The sequence below is a fragment of the Bos taurus genome, chromosome 15, assembly GCF_002263795.3.
Source record: "Bos taurus isolate L1 Dominette 01449 registration number 42190680 breed Hereford chromosome 15, ARS-UCD2.0, whole genome shotgun sequence".
NCBI lineage: Eukaryota > Metazoa > Chordata > Mammalia > Artiodactyla > Bovidae > Bos > Bos taurus.
In genome coordinates, this window is record NC_037342.1 from 65194837 (window position 1) to 65216030 (window position 21194).

At 46.6% G+C, this 21194-nt stretch overlaps 1 protein-coding gene across 7 annotated transcripts in view; it reads left to right on the plus strand.

Annotated features, from left to right (window-relative positions):
* EHF (ETS homologous factor) overlaps positions 1 to 21194 on the plus strand; it is an 88001-nt gene that overhangs the window by 8454 nt on the left and 58353 nt on the right. For 4 of the 7 annotated variants that reach the window (XM_005216373.5, XM_015474848.3, XM_024975071.2 and 1 more), the window contains exons 2-4: positions 13660 to 13759; positions 17567 to 17812; positions 20252 to 20314. In XM_005216373.5, the coding sequence (XP_005216430.1) occupies positions 13663 to 13759; positions 17567 to 17812; positions 20252 to 20314 (406 nt within the window). In that variant the 5' untranslated portion in view covers positions 13660 to 13662. Of the gene's footprint in view, positions 1 to 553; positions 1179 to 13659; positions 13760 to 15896; positions 16194 to 17011; positions 17150 to 17566; positions 17813 to 20251; positions 20315 to 21194 lie in introns of those variants that run through there. The other 3 variants (XM_059874603.1, XM_059874605.1, XM_059874604.1) reach the window with 3 other exon arrangements.

Consider the following 21194-nt stretch of genomic DNA (forward strand, 5'->3'; position numbering starts at 1 on the left):
TTTCAAAAATAAAATGTGCAATCCTAAAAGACAATCACCTTGTCTTTGGAAATACAAGAGTCCATTTTCAAAGCTACGAAAAGTTATATGGCACTCCCTCCACACCCCAATGCATTTGTTATTATACATCCAACCATTTACTAGCTTTGTGTCTTTGAGTAAGTTACTCAAGTTCTCTGTGCCTCCTTTTCTGTAAAAATGGAGATAATATTAGTATCCACGTCTGGGGTTTTTGCAAGGAGTGAATGAGACAATTCCTGTAAAGCCTAGCTCAATGCCTAGCGCATCATAAACACTCAATAAATATAAACTGTCATCCTCGTCATAATTTTGACTGCTGTTTTGTAATTATATGATCTGGAGATCCCAAACTGGTGGCTGTTGATCTTTCCCTGATTGGGGCATTTCAGTCTTTCTCTGGGAAGAAACTTTAATCTCGACCTGGTCAAATCCATTGTCCCAGTCCATCCCAACCCTCCCTGGCTCCGATTCCAGCCTCTTAACCTCCCTCCACCCTGCCCGCATTCCTGCGTCCTGGGTCTTATTTATTTTTCAGTCAACTGAGGGTGTTGTTAAATCTTTTATTTTTCTGGCTGCCCAATTTGGTTCCGAGGCAGTCCACTCCCTGCCCTGCTCATGACAAGAATGCTTGGGAATGCTCAGCCAGCCGTATCCCTCCTCTGTCAGAACACCCTGTTCTTAACGCTCCTTGAGAAGAGGCGTTTCGGAGGCTTCCCCCACTGCTGTGACCTCCCCTCCCCATTAAGCCAATCGTGTGGTGATAATGAAAGCCCAGTGGCTGAGAGAAAGCTGCGGGGAGGTGGTAATCTTGGGGAACATCACGCATTGCCCGCATGTCCCAGGTTTTCTGCTCAAGGCTTAAAAAAGAGATATTAAGAGGCTTCACCTGACAGTGTGTGTTGAAGTCTGGGTGATGATGCCACCGCTTAATTAGTGTTGTCATGATCTCCCTTTGAGTGATTTATTTAGCTCTTTGTAGCCCTTTCTGGCTTGAGCACATCATGTGATATTGACAAACTGTTGGGAAATGAGAGCGCGGTGATGCTTGAATTAACGCGGGCATCATACAGTGAACATCTTAGGTCCTTTCGACAGGACACCTGGGATCTCAAGTCACTTGGCAGGACATGAGTGAGTCTACACAGCTTGCCTTGGAGGTAGGTATGGCTAACCTCCTTTCCCCATTGGGAAAGCTACGGTCCAGGGACTGGGGGTTTTCAAATTATGCTCATCGCCCAGGGCTGGATGAAAGAAGCCTTTGGGAGAGCCACGCTGAGTTTCTGCTCAGGGAGGTAACCCAGAGACCACACCTACTCCCCGAACTTACTGACTTTCGTAAATCAACCATTTGGAAGAGTGTGGTTTGGGTTATGATCATACCCTGGCAGCCCCTTCTCTGGCCTTGTTAATCTGATTCAGGATCTTAACCTGGGCTGGCTGGAGGCTGGCCATGTCATTCTACAGATCTCAGATACCCCTCAGCGCCCTCGTAGAACCAGCCAATGGAAAAGTACAGTGTCTTCTGGCTCCTGGGCCCTGCCAGCTCTGGCTGGTCTCTTCGATACCACCTTTTCTTCTTAGGGAGTGGGAGGACAGCATTCAAACTGAAAGCGCAGGTTTTTCTTTGGTTTTTATAGGAAAAACAAATTGGCATGAATGCTCTGTCAAACCAGCTCAGGCTGTTTGGGCAGATGCCTTTCTTTGCTTTTTTCTGTTTATTTTCCAACAAATCAATGCTTAACTGCGTTGTTATTGGAGCAGAGCAACAGGTGCAAAAAAATAACTCTGCTGCCAACTCAAATGAAAAGGTAGGGCTTATACCCTCTGGGAGGTATTCAGAAGATAACAGAAGCCCCTGCCAGCAACTGAATTAACAGCTCTGTTTACGGTGGGTTTTATGTTAACCTGCCCCTAACCCTCTGACACATAAACACACTATTGTCTCAGGGAGAGACATGCAGCCATCCAGACAACCAGCTGCTTTATTCTGTCCTGCGTGGAGATTGGTTTTGGCTGAGGCTGCTTTGTGAAACTCATGGCTGCCAACTCCAGGTCTTGGTGAGGGTTTCCCATGAAGGCAAGGGCTTGGGGTTGTTGGAGAAAGGAGGACCAGTCCTGGTTTTCCTTTTTTAATTAATTAATTAATTAATTAATTTTTGATTGGATGATAATTGATTTACAATGTTGTATTGGTTTCTGCTGTACAAAGAAGTGAACCAGTTGTATGTAGACATATATTCCCGCCCTCTTGAGCCTCCCTCCCAATCCCCCGTCCCTCCCATCTAGGTCATCACAAGGCATCAAAGCTGTTTATTTTACACACAGTAGTATATGCGTATGTCAACGCTACTCTCTCAATTTGTTCTATCTTCTCCTTCCTCCACTGTGTCCACAAGTCTCTTCTCTACATCTGCATCTCTATTCTTGCCCTAACCCTGTTTTTTAAGGGAGTTGAAGTTCTTTCCAAGCTTGGTCATTTCCAAATGCCAAAGCAGGTCACCTGGCTCTCCCTGCTCTTGTTCTACTGTAACCCCAGCAGGAGATGGCCAATGAGGCCAGATGACCTTGGAAAAAGCTATTACATCATTTTCAGAAGTGGTGACCTTACTGGACAGTCCAACTGAGCAGGGCAGCTTCTGTGTTTTGTTCACTGTTATGCCCCCAGCACCTAGCACAGTGCCAACGTTTAGTAGCTCATCAATGAATATCTATTAATTGGAAGGGATCAATATACTAGCAGGGCAAACATTTCTTGATGATTGTTTCTCTCCATTGAAGGCTAAGATACCAGGTTTCTTTGGTATGAGGTCTAAAAGCCAGGGTGGTTAAGTAATCTTTGGAAGAGCTGTGGTGGGGGTGGGATGGAATAAGGGGTGACTCAGCCAGCTATGAAATCCCCTTGATGAAAACAATCATTACAAAAGTCCTCCACAATGCTGTGTTCTGAGGACTTTGTTTGGCCTTCACAGACTCATACTTGTTAAGTTGCGGAGCACTGTTGCATTGAACATGGTGGTACTGGATGTTAGGAACTGCTGTACTTCAAGTTAGGCAATAAGACAGGGAGAGAATCTCCGCAGATGAACTGAAGCTTGAGTTCTTCGGATTGAAATGTATTGCCTCTGACTTTACGAGGACTTCCTGGTGTTTATGGATGTTTATTTTAGGGCCAATATCTGCTGGAGTTCGTTATCTTGTTTTGGGAACTTGAAAAAACTCAAGTAGATGAGTCTTTAACCAGAAGCTCTTAATGGCAAGGGTGCTTAAGGATTGGTGAAGGTGGGGTCTTAAAAGCATAGATTCTGATTCACAGGTCTGGGTGGGACCTCAGGAAACTCCTAGTTTAACTTCTTCTTCGGTGCTGATGATACAAGTGGCCCATAGACCAGTCATGTGGCCTCTTCAGCCAAGTAGGAAAATAAGCATTGTAAACGGAATCTCCCAGTTTCCATACCTACGCCTTTCCAAAGCCCTACGGAGACCTCGGTTGTAAAAGTAGGCTGCGTTTTTTTTGTTTGTTTGTTTGTTTTTGCTTTTATTTTTTGCTATGTGTTGCTTATGGCTACTTTGTTTTAGAAGAGAGATCAAGGATTGGTCAGGAGAGAAATACTGAGGTTCAGGGTGGTAGGGTATACGGTGAATTTTTTACTACATTGCCGAACAGAGGTCCAGAATGACTGTCCTGGACGCAGCATGGTTCCTCCTTCAGCTGCTGATAGAGAGGGAAAGGGGAGGCCCTTTCTGCTGCCATTGTAGGAAAACTATGCCACACTCATGTCAAGTAAGAGCAAGAATAAAAACTCTCAGGGCTTCTCTCAGAGGTCAGGGTAGACTTTCTTCTGACCCTGACTCCATTACAAGTTTTCTTTTCATTTCAATCCTACATGAGTGCAACAGAGATTTTGATTTAAAGATCCACGGTGTCAATAGATTTATAGGGGTCAGTGGATAGTCTTTGGAGGGCCTTTTGCACAAAATATGTGCAAAGCTTGGTGTGAGTGTGAAGTCTGGGGAGGAGAGAACCATAGTTTCTCTTGAGGTCTGAAAAGACTCCGTGACATTCATGTTTCAAAGCTTGCTCTATTTTTAGTTTGTCATAGCTGAACACGATTGATAAAGGCCTCTGAGGTCATGTAAGGGAATCTTGTTTTTTGATCAATTTTGGTTCCTGTCTCCTGTCAGTGTCTGTTTCTTGTCTGAACTGTCACTGAGACTGATAAAAATCAGCATAAGATGTGTATTTTCAACTGGCTTATAGTTAGTAAAGTGTATCTGTAATGAATCAACTCTCGGGCTCCCACTATGGCATCATTGCTCATGTAGACACTTGAAAGCCCAGGAATAATGCTTCTGATGTTGCCCCTGGGAACATGAAATGTCTGTCTTGAAACACATTATGAGGGCATGAAATTACCTGTGATGTAATCCTGAGAGGATCAAATACATTCCCCAAGCTTGATTCATATTTTGATTCATTTGGAAAACATGAATTATCATCTTTGTTACATTCAGTTAGATTTCACACGTACTTGAATTTTCTTTTCTCCTCACTGGGAGTAGTTCTCTTGAAATGGCAGTCATATTGAAACAGGAAGTCAGTAAGCTATTGCAACATCCTTCGGGCAAATGCTGTGAATTCACCTGCTGGTAACTTTGATTAAGGATCAAGAATGGTCTGGATAGTGCTGTCATTGCAAAAGTGATTATTTAAAATGCCTAATTGCTCCTTGGGCTTGAGGAGTAAAAATACCCACATGAGACAGTATTCTGAGGCAGTTTGGGGATGATGTGGTTGAATGAATCAAGGATCTGGGAAGAAGGCAGATTGTGGCTTTGACTCTCAGTCCCCTAGGGCTGGGAGCAGGGAATGCAAGCGAAGCCCTGCTTATGATCTGCTCTGTGGCCCTGGTGGCTTCCAGTGTATCTTCACCCTCCCAACAGAAGAAAACACTACTTTTTGAACTAATTCAGTTCTAATCCAGATGAAGCACAAAGCACTGTGGATTGGTTTATTTCTAAAATATAAACTAAAAATTGTTTTATTGAATCATACAAGGAATATTCATATGTGTATGCAAATATATTCATGTATTTGCATGTATAGATTAATATATTTGCTTGAATATATAAATACTCCTTTTATGATGCCTGGGTTTGATCCCTCGATCGGGGAAGATACCCTGGAGGAGGGTACAGCAACCCACTCCAGTATACTTGCCTGGAGGATCCTAGGGACAGAGGAGCCTGGCGGGCTACACTCCATAGGATCACAAAGAGTTGGACACAACTGAAGCAACTTAGCACACATAAATCTATTTTAATGGCTAAAAGAGTATATCATAGATAAAACTGGCCCTAAATATTCCTACCTGAATATACTGTAGGTATGGAAAAATGATAACGGACTTCTCCCCTTTATTCTAAAAAGAATTCTTAAATATATTGAGAAGAGAGATGACTTCAGGTTGCTCTGGCAAAAAAGAAACATGTTTCAATCAGGGTCCCTACATGATTGAATGGACGCAGAGAACTTTGAAATCCAGGAGAAACTGGTAAAGGTGTGAGGCCCCAGGTGGCACAGGGAGAATGCTGTGACGATGTATAGGATGGGGCTGGGGCTGAGGATGAGCTGAGGGCATCTTCCTCTGTGGCAAAGCACCCCATCTCAGCAGAAAGTGCCCAGGGTTTGTTGCTAGACACTCAGAGTTTGAATTCTCTGCTAGTTTCAGTTCTTTCAAAACTGTGTGAGCTTGAACAAGTGACACAACCTCTTGGAGCCGCAGATGAACCATCTGCTAAATGACATAATGCCTTACAGAGCAGTTGTGAGTATTGACTGAGATAATGGATTTAAAACTATGAGAAAAGAGGCAGCACATTTTAAATGTTCAATAAGCCCTAGCTACTATAGTATATAGCTACTATTAGTAGTAGCAGTACAGCACTTGGTCTTAGGTCTCAGTAGCCCCACCACAGAGCAAAAGGCACACCTTGCTCCAGATGAGTGAGCCCAAGCTGGGCTGTGTCTGTCTCTGCCGGCAGGTCCTCTCTGTGTGTTTAAGAGAGACCAGTGGAGCAGGGCTTGGCCTTGTTTGGAGTCCTGAGGCTGGGCAGAGCCTCCTGGGCTCTGGAAGGCCTGGCTCTGGTCCTTTGCCAAAGTTCCAAGGGCACCTCCTTCTGCTCACTTTTCTGTCCTTAACACGTCAAATCCCAGACCCCTTTTTTCTAGTAATTGATCAATTCGTGTGCTAAGGGACCCTGTAGGATAGAGATCCGCAGGCTGTCTTCCGCCAGGAGCTCCCATCTTAGACAGGCTGCTCGTCTGTGCACCCGCAAACCAGCCATGGTGTGTAGGAGCAAAATGCTGGGGCACTAACCCAGGGCCTACAGAGGTGTGCCCTCCCACTGCTGCTGGCAGCCTCAGGCAGCGTGTGTCTGGTGGCACGAAGGGGAGGAGGAAGTGGGTGGAGGGGCAGAGCACGGCTTCTGTGAGCAGAGGCTCAGAGATGCTGTCCATCGCTCAGCCTAATGGCGTGTCACCCAGCAGAGCAGGATGGGGCTGGGGAGCCCGAGTCCAGCCCTAGGCTAGAGTGTGCCAGCTCACTGGGACTGCTGAACATAATGTAGATGGTAGAAATTAGAAGCCTTGCTTGAAATTAACTTAACCCTCAATTTTCACCTTGGAGACTCAATGAAATAATAAGTCACAACACAACAAATAAAAGATAATAATAATTAGGGACTTCCCTCGTGGCTCAGATGGTCAAGAATCTGCCTGCAATTCAGGAGACTTGGGTTCAATCCCTGGGTCGGGGAGATCCCCTGGAGAAGGGAATGGCAATCTACTCCAGTATTCTTGCCTGGAGAATTCCATGGACAGAGGAGCCTGGCGGGCTACAGTCCATGGGGTTGCAAAGAGTCAGACACGACTGAGCGACTGACACTTATTAGCTTGTATTCACCAAGTACTTAATACGTGTATTATGATATGTGTAATATGTACCAAGCATTCTACTGGTATCACTTCATTTTGTCTTTCAACAACCATTTTCATATCATCCCCATTCTATCAATGAGGAAACTGAGACCCAAAGAAGTTGAATCACTTGTCCAAGTTGGCCTGGTTGGCAAAACCAGGCATTGAACCATGGCCATTTGACTGCATAGCCTGGTGCTTCCCACCATTGTACCATCCTGCCTCTGAAGAGTCTCCCTCAACCTTAAGAATATTGCCCAAGCCAACCAACACAGTTCAGAGAGAAGCTTCTGGGCAGACCCCATGGTGACAGCTAACATTTCCTGACATATTGTGTGAGAATTTTACAAACATTCTCATTTGATCCACACATCAACTCCATTTCTCCCACTTTTCATCATGGGGGAAAGTGAAACTTTAAACAGGATGGTACTTCCCCAGGGTCAACACAGCCTGCCAAGGAGCAGAATCAAGACTTCAATCCTCACCATCTGAGTCACCATGAGAACTGCCCTCCAGAAGCATAGCAACATTGGGCTGGGTTTGAAGCTCCTCACACCTTGAGTGTGTCCTTTCAACCCAGATGTTAATGAGATTCTGTCTCTGTGGCTGGTCTCACCCACTCCCATTTGAGCTGCTGCTGCTGCTAAGTCACTTCAGTTGTGTCTGACTCTGTGCGACCCCATAGTCGGCAACCCACCAGGCTGTCCTGTCCCTAGGATTTTCCAGGCAAGAACACTGGAGTGGATTGCCATTTCCTTCTCCAATGAATGAAAGTGAAAAGTGAAAGTGAAGTCGCTCAGTCGTGTCCGACTCCCAGCAACCCCATGGACTGCAGCCTACCAGGCTCCTCCATCCATGGAATTTTCCAGGCAAGAGTACTGGAGTGGGGTGCCATTGCCTTCTGAGTAACAGTTAAAATGTGAGACTCTTAAACTTTAGGGTCAGGCTAGGTGTTCTGCTGGCCCCCTCCCCAATCCATTGCTCTTCCCTGTGCATGGTGGTCAAGCTGGTGCTGGAAGGGAATCCACCCTTGAGGAAGGTCTGGTAGGGTGGGTACAGACGTACTGGGATGTCTCTATATGTGGGTGGCCCAGAAGTAGTCTGAGTCTGTAGCAACTTAGGGCCCTGTGGGTGCTTGTGTTTAATCCCAAGGGGCCCCTTAACCAAGTGGGGAATAAAGAGTGATTCTGGCCACCCCAGCACAGCACAGTGCCGCCTCTCTGCCAAATTGAATTTGGATTGGCCAAACCCTAGTGGCCCAGGGAGTTGCTGCCTAGGATAGAAGAGTGTCCGACTGCAAGGCTGGCACGAGGGACCATCTGCTGTCATTGATTGGATCCCACCCATGGTTCCTCCTCTTGAAATAAAGAGCAGACTTCTGTCATCCAAAGTGTCAGTCTTAGAATTGTGGTGCAAAGGGTGACATGTGGAGGAATCAGTGAAGAGAATGCAGATGGAAAAACCTTGTATATCTCAGTGCATTTCGATATTTCAGTTTGAATTAAAACTTACTTTTTTCTTTTTTTGATGGGCATTTTTCAATACCCCAAGTAACAATTTATGCTGTGTTCCCAGAATACATACTATGTGAGAATAGACAAAGGGGGGTCCAATAGTCAGTGCGTTTTCATAAACTTCCACCTGGGAGGCACTTACCGCGTATGGGTATGATGAGGCATTGTGCCAGGGGCCCCATGGTCCTGAATCTCCTTCAGTCCTCCAGCAAGCCTAGGTGGCAGTTTCCCAGGACAGGATATAGCAGCTCAGAAAGGCTAGTCCAAAGTCGCCACACCAGCAAGAGCAAAATCTGAGCTGTTGTTTCCACAGGCTCTGATTTGATGGGTGCTCATGACTAGGCGTGATCTGGCTCCGGGGCTTTTTTCCCAGGGTTGGTGCATGAATGCTGCTAGAATCTAGTGGGAAGAGGCTAGGGATACAGCTAGGCATCCTGTAGTGTGCGAGATAGCCCTCCCAGCAAGTACCATCCTGGACCAAAATGCCAGTCACGCCAAGGCTGAGAAACTACTTTTCACCCTAGAATTCTCTCTCTAGCTTGAAATGGGGTGAAGCGGATCCTTTTCCAGCTTGCTTTTAGCTCAAAGGGTGGAACTGTTTTTCCTTAGGCTCTGAATTTACTGCTTCCAATCTTGGAAGAAGTAAAATGTGTTAGAGAAATATCTTGAAAACTGATGTTTAAGAAAAGGAAAAGAAACATTTTGAAAGAGCGTGTGTGCTGGTACTGTACACTGTCCTGTGCTTAGTAGCTCAGTTGTGTCCCACTCTTTGTGACCCCATGGACACTAGCCCACCAGGCTCCTCTGTCCATGGGATTCTCCAGGCAAGAATACTGGAGTGAGTTGCCATGCTGTTCTCCAGGGAATCTTCCTGACTCAGGGATTGAACCCAGGCCTCCCACATTGCAGGTGGATTCTTTACCATCTGAGCCACCAGGGAAGCCCAGGGATCTTTAACTTCATAGCATTACTTATCCTTCCAAATAGCCCTTAAGCTTGGAGGACATCCACGGTCCCCTGACTCCCTCTTTGGAATCAGTAAAGATGTTGAGCTCGGAAGGAGTAACACACTCAAGGTCACATAGCTCAAATACAAAGATGGGGGGTCTGGGTTCCAACCTAGCCCTCAAAGTCTCCAAAGTCTCAACCTCCCATAATTGATACTTTTTTTTTAAAGAAAATAATAAAAGTTATGCTGAAGGTAAAGTAAAAAGATTAACGAGAAGCATTCTGCTGCTGCTGCTAAGTCACTTCAGTCGTGTCCGACTTTGTGCGACCCCATAGACGGCAGCCCACCAGGCTCCCCCGTCCCTGGGATTCTCCAGGCAAGAACACTGGAGTGGGTTGCCATTTCCTTCTCCAATGAGAAGCATTAAATACTTCTAAATTAAAAGGATTGCTTTTCATACTCCATCAGGTAATCACCTGGGCTTCCCTGGTAGCTCGGCTGGTAAAGAATCTGCCTGAGATGCAGGAGAACCCAGTTCAATTCCTGGGTCAGGAAGTTTCCCTGGAGAAGGGATAGGCTACCCACTCCAGTATTCTTGGGCTTCCCTGGTGGCTCAGACAGTAAAGGATCCACGTGAACTGTGGGAGACCTGGGTTTGATCCCTGGGTTGGGAATTCCGAGCCGCTGGAGGAGGGCATGACAACCCACTCCAGTATTCTTACCTGGATCCCATGGACAGAGGAGCCTGGCAGACTACAGTCCACGGGTCACAAAAAGTTGGATACACAACTGAGCAACTAAGCACAGCAGAAGGTAATCACCATGTACCATGGAAAATCTACATTTGTATATGGGAGTGTGGGTGAGTTGGTTATGATAATGCTTTTTCTTTCTTTCTTTCTTTTTTTTTTTTTTACCATTCTCAAGGCACATTTATTATCTATTATCTCATTTGATCTTCTCAACAATCTTGTGAGGCTGTTGGGGGGCAAATGTCCTTATTTCACACTTGAAAAGCTGGTTCTCCAAGGGATTAGAACTTGGTGAAAGGCCTTCAGCCGTGCTGGCCCCAGGGGCCTTCCGTGCCCACCCTGAGGGCATGGTCCCTGCCGCCCCAAGCTGGGTTGAGAACACTGACCTTCTCTCCTCAGCAGCCTGGGTGAGCTCAGTGAACTCTGACTCACTAAGGAATAAGCCACATAAACTCTTTTATGGGTGCTAACCATTTACTGGGCCCCGTAAAAAAGGGCCCCTCGTTGTGCTGGCTGCTTTCCCTTGGAAAGGGGGTGCCAGCAGGGAGTGCGCTCAGCCTCCTGGGGGCCCAGATGGCAATGGGGCAGCTGTGACCTTGTAATCCTCAGGACTTCTCTCTGGCTGAGAGTAGTTCTGGATGCCTCACGGTGAGGAATGATGTCCGCCTGGAGGATTGGGGCTTGTGGGGCATTTAGTCATAAGAGGAAGTCTGGCCCATGTGTTCCCGCGACATTTATTGAATTCTTAGTACCTGCTGAGCTTTCTGTGTGCACAAGCTCATTTGATGCCCACAGCCCTTTGAGTTTGGGTTGTTCCCATTTTACAAGCGGGGAAAGTGAGGATCAGAAAGATTCAGGTTGGACAGACTTGAACTTGTTTCAAGGTCACCCACGGGGAACAGGAGAACTAGGATCTGAGCCCACCTCTCCCCAACTCCAAAGCTGGGTGCTCGGTCCTCACCCTACTCTTCCTTCTAGATTTTGGGGAATTGGTGAAGAGAAGCCCTGAGCCAGCCGGCTGAGGAAGTAGGTCATAGTTGGCCCCAGCAGATCTGACTTCCACTGAAATAGCCACTTTGAAACAGCCCTGCAGGCAAACCCTTGTGAAAGAATTTCAGGGAAGCCTCCCCTGCACACCCAACCCTACCCCCAGCCTGGAGGGCACACGGACTGGGTTCTGAGCTTCAGCCCTTTCAGGGTTAAACAGTAACCTTTCTACTGCTTGTAGTTGAGCAAATGCTGGCAAGGAACAAGCCTAGCCTTGAGCAAACAGGAGCTGGTGCCATGCCCTCTCCCTCTCCCAGCCAACCCTCTGGGGACCTGGAAGATTTCTTTTGCCTTCAAGTCCCCCATCTGATTTCTTAGCTTAGGGCTATTGCTCTAGAAAGCTCAATGGGAAAAGAAAAGAAAGTTTGACTTGGGTTGGTTTTCTCTGAGAGTGAGAATCCAAGACATTTCTGGAAATGAACTTCAAAAGCAATTTACTAGCTCTTCAATTTCTGCCCGGGGAAACTGAGGCCCACGGTTACTTCTGGTTCAGGTAGTCCATAGGCATAGTGCCCCTCCTCATCATAACATACCTGCTATGCAGTTATGTCCTATTTGGTGCCAAGTGCTCGAGGTATGGAGACTAACTTAAGCCCCAACCAATACATACGGTGGGTACAATGGTCTGTATTTTACATAAAAGGAAACAGGTTCAGAGAGGCTAATAACTTGTTTGACTTAGTACAAACCAGCTAAGAACTTAGCTGGTATTAAGTGGTGGAACTTGGGATAAACTCCAGCTCTTTCTGATGTCGAAACTCATCTCTATGGCATCACCTCATAAAACTCAGCTCTGCTACCTCTCCTCCTGGTGGTCTGTTACAGAGCTCATCATTGCCACCCCATCTTGCCCTCTCCTACCTTCTACTCAGGCTGGATTCAGGCCTAATTATTTGCCGAACAACCAGGATGATGATGTTAATGATCATCATAAATGTTTCTGTTTAGCCTAATTCAACTCTTAATCACTGCTCTACTCCCTGTTCCTAGAACTGTGCCCAACCCATTGCAAGGCTAATAAATATCTGTTGAATGAATGAATACATGAATGAATTTTTATGTCTTTTCCAGACCCCTTTTCTCCCCTCTTAAGCCCTACATTGACCTAAAAGAGCAGTAGTTAAATTAGAGGAAGGGGTTTTGAGAGAGTGGAATGGCTCTGGTTGGGCAATTTCCATCCTGGGGATGTTGGTGACACATGAAGATGCAAGTTTTCACCCAAACAGGCAGAGAATTTTCCATGATCTTCTACTGTAATTCTAGCTTCTCCCCAGTCCAACATTTAGAAAGAGCAAGTTACCCTTAGAGGTCCCGGGTAAGGCTCAGTCACCTTCTGGAAACAGGCTGTTTATCCTTTGAATGACTGAATGCACTTCTGAGGCTTTGAGTCTGGCATGAGGGTAAGAACATTGTAAGTGCTGGAGGACCGAGGTGAATATTTCTAAAACATAAAATTTTCATACAGTTCAAAAAAATCCAAAAACAGGCTCACTGAAGAAAGGCTCTTCTCCTTGATCCTTTACTGAGAAAATGAGCCTCATACTGAGAAAGTCCCGTTCAGGTCAGCTGTGAAGCCTGCAGTATCCTCCAGGTGGATGGCATCATCGACTCAATGGACATGAGTTTGAGCAAACTCCGGGAGATGGTGAAGGACAGGGAGGCCTGGTATGCTGCAGTCTGTGGCGTTGCAGAGAGTCAGATATTGACTGAGGGTGACAACTAAAAGGAAAGGGAATGTGAGGATGAACTTTTTACCGAGAAGGAAGGGTCAGTGTCTTGTTGGAGAAACCCGTTGATTTATAACCTTATCACAGAGCTAAGTGCTTGAAAAGCTCTAGGTAAAATATGGCTGAGGTCCCCCGAGACCAGCCCATCTCTTGGCAGATATCCTCACCGAGGAAATTTACTGGATGCTGAGGTGTGGGCTGCTCAGGTGTGTCAGAACTCGTACATGTCTGATTTCAAGTCAGGGTTCCCACACAGGTGCTGGGTCTGTTCTGCTACCCATTTGGGATTTTACCGAATGGCAATTCCACTTTAAACAAAATCTCTCTGACATTTTCACTTTTGTAAAAAAAAAAAAAAAGTTGGCCGCTAGCCAGACTCACCCGGTGAGCAGGTATTACATTTCCTCCTGTTTCATTCCCGATCAGAGATTATTCATTTATGAATGGGTGGCTGTAAAAACTTGCCTCATGCATATGAAAATTGAACCTGGAAATTTTTAATTGCCAGTCAGTTTTGCTTTTGCTGAAAGGGCTGTGGCAACATGCTTGGCAGGCAGTGGACGGGAGGACACGTTCTTTCTTCCTTCCTAAATTTGCTCTATGATCCATACTCTGAAATGACGTTTGTCCCAGAGGCACTGACGGAACGGCCTTTTTGATCCCCTTACAGATCATGATTCTGGAAGGAAGTGGTGTAATGAATCTCAACCCCAGCAACAATCTTCTCCACCAGCAGCCGACCTGGACAGACAGCTACTCCACGTGCAATGGTAAGGGAGCTACGCATGTCCCTCCTCATGCAGCTTCTTCCAGCTTCTTCCTTTGCTCTGATTAGACTTCATTCCCCAACTTCATGAAGTATACAGGGGGTGTGGGAGCCAGGAGGCCTGTGGGAAATACAGGGGATGTGGGAGCTGGGGGGACTGGAGAAAACTCTTCAAGCAGGAGATCCCCACAGGTCCTCGGAGCCCCAGCCAGAAGCCCACTCGAGATATTCCATGGTTTCCTCTCAATATTCAAAGTTCCAGGTTGGCAAGCTGACAGAGAGGGTGAGAGAAGAGCTACCCCAAAGTAAGGCCATTTGAATAGTGCTGGCTGGGATATGAAGATGGATAGGAGAGAAAACTCTGTGTGTGTGTGTTTGTGTGTGTGTCTATGTGTCACGTAGAAGCATGGACATTAAGGAGAAGAGAGTTAGAGCAGCTTCATCCTTCTGTTTCATCTTCCAGTGACTTCCCTCTGTAAGGGGCGGGTAGATTTGTTAGGAGACCATGTGCCTGCCTGTGGCGCTTTAATCTAAGATTGGTGGATTAGAAGAGGGAGGGCTTAGTCTGGCGCCTACAGAGGGTGGATCCAGCCCATGGCTTACTGTAGAAGCCAGGCTGAATACAGTGGTTGCTAATCAGCGCCGTGCACCTCGTTGTGAAGGCAGTCAGCTGGGGCAAACTCCTTTGCGCTGAACCACAGTGGGTGTAAGGAGGTCCGGGCCTTCTCCCACCTGCTGCTCTTGCTTCCCTTGAACCACATGGAAGTGGCTCTTGGTGAACAATGTCTGGGAGGCAGGAGTGGGATGCTAATGCAAGGGTTGCATTCTCCAAGAAGCAGCCCATTCCTGGGCAGCTCCACCTTTCAATTTGGAATCCCCAGACACACAGCGTGGAAAACAGGAAGGGGAGACCTTCTCTTATTTGATCATTTATCCTCCTGAACTGCTGTCTTTTCTGGGCATGAGCTTCCCTGTGGGGACCTTGAAGGATAATTCTAAACAGGGAACAGTTCTTCAGGGTGGAAAGTCTTTTGCATCCCAAGCCCTTGGACTCTCCATTATGGCAGCATTCCTCTTGTTTGCTGCGCAGGGTGTAGAATCCATTCATCACTGTTACATTCTCACTTCCAGAAGCTCCTGGTCTTGATTGATGGGACTGGGGAGACCAGTTGAATGCCAGAGAGGAGCTGAACTCATAGGCTTTTCAATGCTTCTCCCCAAACTTCTGGAGGCTACTGGGGAGTCTGCTCCGTTCAACTTCAGACAAAATTCTCTGGTTCTGCCAAGTTCTAATAGGCTGCACTATCAGGAACCCTCCTCTCTTCTGAATCATGTGACATTGAAAGAAGAAAGTACTGTGGGCCTGGTGTGGGGTTATTGAGAGTTGTTGTCTCTTGTTTGCAAACTCAGAGTTGCACAATTAGCAAAACAATTAATTTAAAAATAAAAGAACAGAGACTTGGGGGAGCTGCACAAAATATAGCCCACTCTTCAACAGCTGTATTGGTTGGTGAGACACCAAAAAAAAAGTGGGAGAAATGAGAGACATCCCATTTAGGCTCAGTCTGTTAGTATATTTGGGAATATTTCTATGTATTTAAATTTGGGGACTAGATTCCTCCAATCCTTATAGCTTCCCCCTTCACTGTTGGCTTCCCCTTTAGGACACCAGCTGAGGGTTCAGGCCTGCTTTTGTGTGGTTATGAGATATGAGGCGTATGGCACCTAATGTGAGCGGCAGGTATGACCCAGGACAGTATCTCTGTGGCCACGTCATCTTGACCTCCTGCTCTCAGCAATCCTTAAGTCTGCGAGCAGTGGATGAAGTCCAAGAGGGTGAGCAAAAACGGGAGTGGGTTGGAAGCATTCACCCTTCAGCTTCTCTTCTGGGAGTGTTGAGGGCCAGGCTGTGGGTATTATGGGGGATCAGACCTTTTGGAGCTCTGTATCTCCTTGCCACGCAAACTGTGTCCACTGACAAACATCATCATCATCCCCATTCCTGGGACACTCACCAGGAATGCAGAATCTCAGGCCTCACCCCAAGTCTATGGAATCAGAATCTGCATTTGAACAACATTCCCTGGTGATTCATAATCGCTTTAGAGTTTAGAGAAGTACTGATCTGGCAGGACCTTGAAGAAAAAGTTAGGGACTATTTTCTTGCGCTACATTTTCCTTTATTGGTCCATCCTTGAGTTGGTGGGAATATCTGTGTGTCATGCTCAGTTAGATTTCTCCTTCTTCAGCTTGGTGGGCTATAATAGGGTCTCCTCCTTGTCCCTACCCCTCACCTCTTCCAAAAGAGTGCTCCCTCCCTTGGTCCCTGCTTTAGAAGGGATTGTAAGAGCTCTCAGTCTGGTCACATGCCAACAGGAGCTGGCTCTTTCTTCTTCATCCCTTCAGGACTCTGGGTTGATTTAGTGATGCTCTCTTAAGTGAGTATGAGAGTCACATACATAGATGGTTAGTCCATAATGAGCTCAATAATATTTATTGGCTTGGAGGAACTCCTCTTCTTCACTGGTACTTGAATTAGCCATCTTGTGAATGGATCTCATAGGCTCTTCCAGGTTCCAATGTTATTTCTTCTTCAACAATAAATTTACTGAAGAAATGGAGAGAAAGTACCTATAATGGCAAAATCTCTAAGTAGTTTTTATGGGACATACAAGGATGGGTAAGATGGATATGCTGCTGCTGCTGCTGCTAAGTCGCTTCAGTCATGTCCGACTCTGTGCGACCCCATAGACAGCAGCCCAACAGGCTCCCCTGTCCCTGGGATTCTCCATGCAAGAACACTGGAGTGGGTTGCCATTTCCTTCTCCAATGCATGAAAGTGAAAAGTGAAAGTGAAGTCGCTAAATTGAGCATACAGTTTACAAAGAAGAATAGGACTGTAAAGACCCATCAAAAAAGGCAAAACAGGACAGAAGTCATGAGGAGAAATGGGAAGTATGTTTCCTGGAGATTTAAAGACAGCAGCCCTCAGCAGTTGGTCGGGGGAGTCTCTGATGGCTTTATGGGTGGTCGGAGTCAGTGAGTTGGGCAGGAATTCAATAGGGAGCCACAGGTAGACCTCAAACTGTCCTAAAGGACAATATAGAAAAAAGGCAAAGGGTCACTTGAGGAATAGTGAAGAGCCTCAGTGCCTGGCTTGGAAGTTTTGGACCTAATTTCACTGGATAAAGGGAAGTTGCTGAAGGTAACTGGGTAGGGAAGTGACGTCATAGTGGTTGTAATAACCAGTACTGGGCAGGGGACATCAGCATAGCGAGCAGATGAATCATCTGGACCACTCTGGGGAGAAACAAAGGCATCATAAAGAAGAGAACCTGAGTCTCAGGCTTCTGGTTGAAAATGATTTGAATTGGGGGTATATGTGTGTATATAGGTGTGTGTGAGAGAGAGAGGGAAAAAAAAAAAAAAAAAACATGGGAACTATGTGGGTGTGGGCAGGAAGCCAATACATTGCTGAAACTGTAGCAATGCATTAGCTCTCATGGTACTTTGTGGGAGATGGGGAAGAAGCTCATGATCTCAGAGTGTTTTAAGTCTTGTGTCCTTATCCAGAGCCCAGGGGTGAGTATATAAGGAACAACAGGAAGATGTAGGGAGGCTGAATGACTGGCTCCTACCACAACTAGGGAAGGAATTGCATTTCCCAGAGCCTCCTCTCCAAATCCAACCTCTGCTGATGCGTGCATACCTTGGCTGTGATCCCTGTGACTTCTGGCGGTGCACCTTCCTGTCTGGGATCATGCTCAGAAACAAACACGGCTCACTCACAGGGCTGCCTCCTCTTTTGCAGTTTCCAGTGGGTTTTTCGGAGGCCAGTGGCATGAAATCCATCCTCAGTACTGGACCAAGTACCAGGTGTGGGAGTGGCTCCAGCATCTCCTGGACACCAACCAGCTGGATGCCAGCTGCATCCCTTTCCAGGAGTTTGACGTCAACGGCGAGCACCTCTGCAGCATGAGTCTGCAGGAGTTCACCCGGGCGGCAGGGACGGCCGGGCAGCTTCTTTACAGCAACCTGCAGCATCTCAAGTGGAATGGTGACTCTCTTTCACTCTCTCTACCCTGTTGGGAGCCAGCTGGGAAGGGCAGAGACTCCACGACTGGCAGGGTTCCTGTTTAGGGACATCTGAGGATGGTCTTACCTCCAAATGACTGTTTCCCAAGACAGGGAAGTAGAAGGGAGGTGAGAGGGGATAGGCTTGAAGCCTAGGGTACAAGGTGTGCCAAATCCCATACAAATCTAGGGTAATGTAATTCTCTCCTTATGGTTAATTTCCAAGGAGACAAGGGTTAGCTGGGTAGTTACAGAATACTTGGTGCTCTCAGAAAACCACTTCTTTCTCTTACAAATGGGGTTTGATTGTTTCATTCCCAATCACTTGCTGGTTAAGATCGCCATGGCTATTTTAAAAAATATTTCTATACTTAGGTTCTTACAATGAGACGTAAGTATGGTAAAAAAAAAAAAAGGTGAAATTACTTCTAGTTTGTTTTGGGGGAGGAGAGAAAGCTTATGTTATTACAACAGATTCTTAAAAGGTCCTAAATGAAAAAGGGTTAGAACAAATGGTCTGGACAGGTTTGGTATGTTTCTGCAGTTTCTGGGATTGGGGCTATACTACAGCCCCAGATGTCTCTTCTGACGCTCCACCCAGCGCATAGACAGGAAGCATTCAAAGGCTATCCATCAGTGATATTTGATTCACACATGCATGCATGCTACACTGGCTTGGAAGGCTTGGTAGGGGAGACAACTATCTTGCAGAATGCCCTTGACACTGGCCTGAAGTTCTTATGATAATGGTTATTTAAAAAACTAGCTTCTCTGAGAACCCTTTTGGGAAGCAGTGATGTGTATGAATAGTGGGCTAGCCTATCTACTTTGGAGCAGGCACATCTATCCAAGCAGAACCTGTGTTTGGACATGGAGCTGGGGCTGTGGGAAGCATGAGCTCCAGGGCTATGGACCAGATTCAGATCCCTACAGCTGCCATCAACACTGAAGAGACCCAATGTCTGGCCACTGAGCTGGCAGCATGGTGGCCGTTTGAGATGACCTCATTCAGCTCTGGGGCACTCCCTGCTTCCCGCCCACCTCAGAGGTGGTTGCTCATTTTTCTTTTACTAGAACCAAACCAAACAAGGCTCTAAAAATAACATCCAGGAGTCTTCAGAAAGAGCAGACTTATACTTGAAGAATTAAAAATATTTACCTCCCCACCTCCAATTAAATCCACTCCTTTAAAGCTTTGCTCTGATTGAAGCTTAAGACAGGGAGGCGTGGGATGGGATGTGGTCACCCTTGACTTCCCAGCTCTGGCCTTCCATCTTTGGCCTTCCATGACTTGTCTGGTCCCACTGTGTACAGCCGGTGCCTCTGACTGCCTCCTGGCCAGATTTCTCACCTTGTTTTTGTCATTTGCCTTTTTGTAAACGTTCTACTAACTTACATTTATTGAGTATTTACTTATACAAGGACTCCAAGTGAATAGATTCATTTGGTGACCTTATGAGAAAATAAACATCACAGCCATTTGATAGGGGAAGTTTTCATCTGGGAAAACTGAAGGTCAGAGACGTTAAAGCGTGACCTCTGCTCCTGAGATATTTGTAATCTGGCTGGGGAGGACAAACATACAAAGAGAATTTACATGTATATATGTGCTTTAATGGGGCTTTCCAAGTGGTGCTAGTGGTAAAGAACCCTCCTGCTAATGCAGGAGACATTAGAGACATGTGTTCGATCCCTGCATCAGGAAGATCCCCTGGAGAAGGGAATGGCAGTCTACTCCAGTATTCTTGCCTGGAGAATCCCATGGACAGAGGAGCCTGGCGGGCTACAATCCATAGGGCTGGACACATCTGAAGCTACTTTGCACACACGCATGCATGTGCTTTTATATATGATACATCTGAAGAGAAGTTGTAAGGCATACGTAAGAGAAGAATCACTGCACGTATCTAGACGTGCCTCACAGATCAGATCTAACCAAAAGGAGTTACATTTAAGATCAGAAAAGGATTAAGATGGCTTTGTGTTTTGTTTGCATTTTGTGTCAGATCTTAGTATGGGAAAGCACCTTAGAGGCTATCTAATGACTTTATCTAGTTTAATCCCCTAAATTTACAGTTGAGGAAACCAAGACCGAGAAAGCTGAAGTGACTTGCAGCTATTAGTGGAGAAACTGGGCTTCTAACATCTAAACTTCTAGTTCCCTTATACTGGATGTCTTCTCTTTGAAAGGCTAAATAATTCCATTTGAGGTGGGTGCCCCAGCTACTGATTTTCTGGGCCAAGGACCCCAGGCTTGAGATTACAGATGCAGAGAGGGAAGCCCCCTCTCAGAAGCAAAGGGTAATGATCAGGCAGTGGGCTTAGCAGAAACTCTTGCATGAAGCCAGCTTTGTCCTTAGCCAAGCAACACATTTTGGCTCCATGTGGGCCCACTCTGACTTTCCCAATCTGCCCTTCACAGGCCAGTGCAGCAGTGACCTGTTCCAGTCCACGCACAACGTCATTGTCAAAACTGAACAAACCGGTGAGTCGTGGTAGATAAAGGGAGCCAACGTGGGAAGCAAAGGTCTGGGGAACACAAGTTGGGAGGGAGTGTGAGGGAGAGTGTGGGAGCAGGATGGAGCCGGTGTTCGGGCAGGAAATCCAGGGATGCCTCTTCCCTGGCTGTCTCCAATGGGCCACCCACCCTGCCACAAATCTCATTCCTTGTCCTTGGGACCATGACCACCAACTCTTTCTGACTTCTAGACTGGTGGTGAGCCTAATTCCTCCCACACGTCTCTGCTTCCCGTGGTTGGTCAGGGGCGCATCCAGGCTCTGATCCAGGAGCCCAGAAAAATGCAGAGTCTAAGTGGGCATCCTCCTCACTGCAGAGAGTCAGGGGGTTGGACTTGGCCAAGTCAGGAGAAGCAAGAGGAGAGAAGAGGAAGCATCAGTGTCTCCTCTCCCTCTTCTCCCTTGAAAGGAGTGTGTTTCATCAAGAAGAGGAAGCACCGGCCTGGGTGTCGTAGTTACTCTATGACAGACAACAACAGGTGTACGAGGTAACCCAGCAAGGAGAGAAGGTGTTACCCCAAGAGGCTGGGCTTGAGGAGAGATTGGGGACCTTGGAGTTTCTGTAAGGATGTCCAAGCAGCTGTGGAACCAACTCCTGCTTTAAGAGCATTTTCAGACAAAAGCTGATGTTCTGAGCTCCGAGTAGAGTTTGCGGCCCCAGAGCCATTACTTTCATTTTGTACTCCTCCTTCTGCCCGATCATCCCTCCTTTCTCTGTCCTGAACTCTCTCTCCTGGGGACTTTCTGTCTCCCCACCTCCCCTCCAGGGGACCTGCAGAGAACAGTAACTACCTCCAGAAGTTGTATCCCAGAGCCTGGTATCAATCAGAGTTTTCTGGCATATTGCC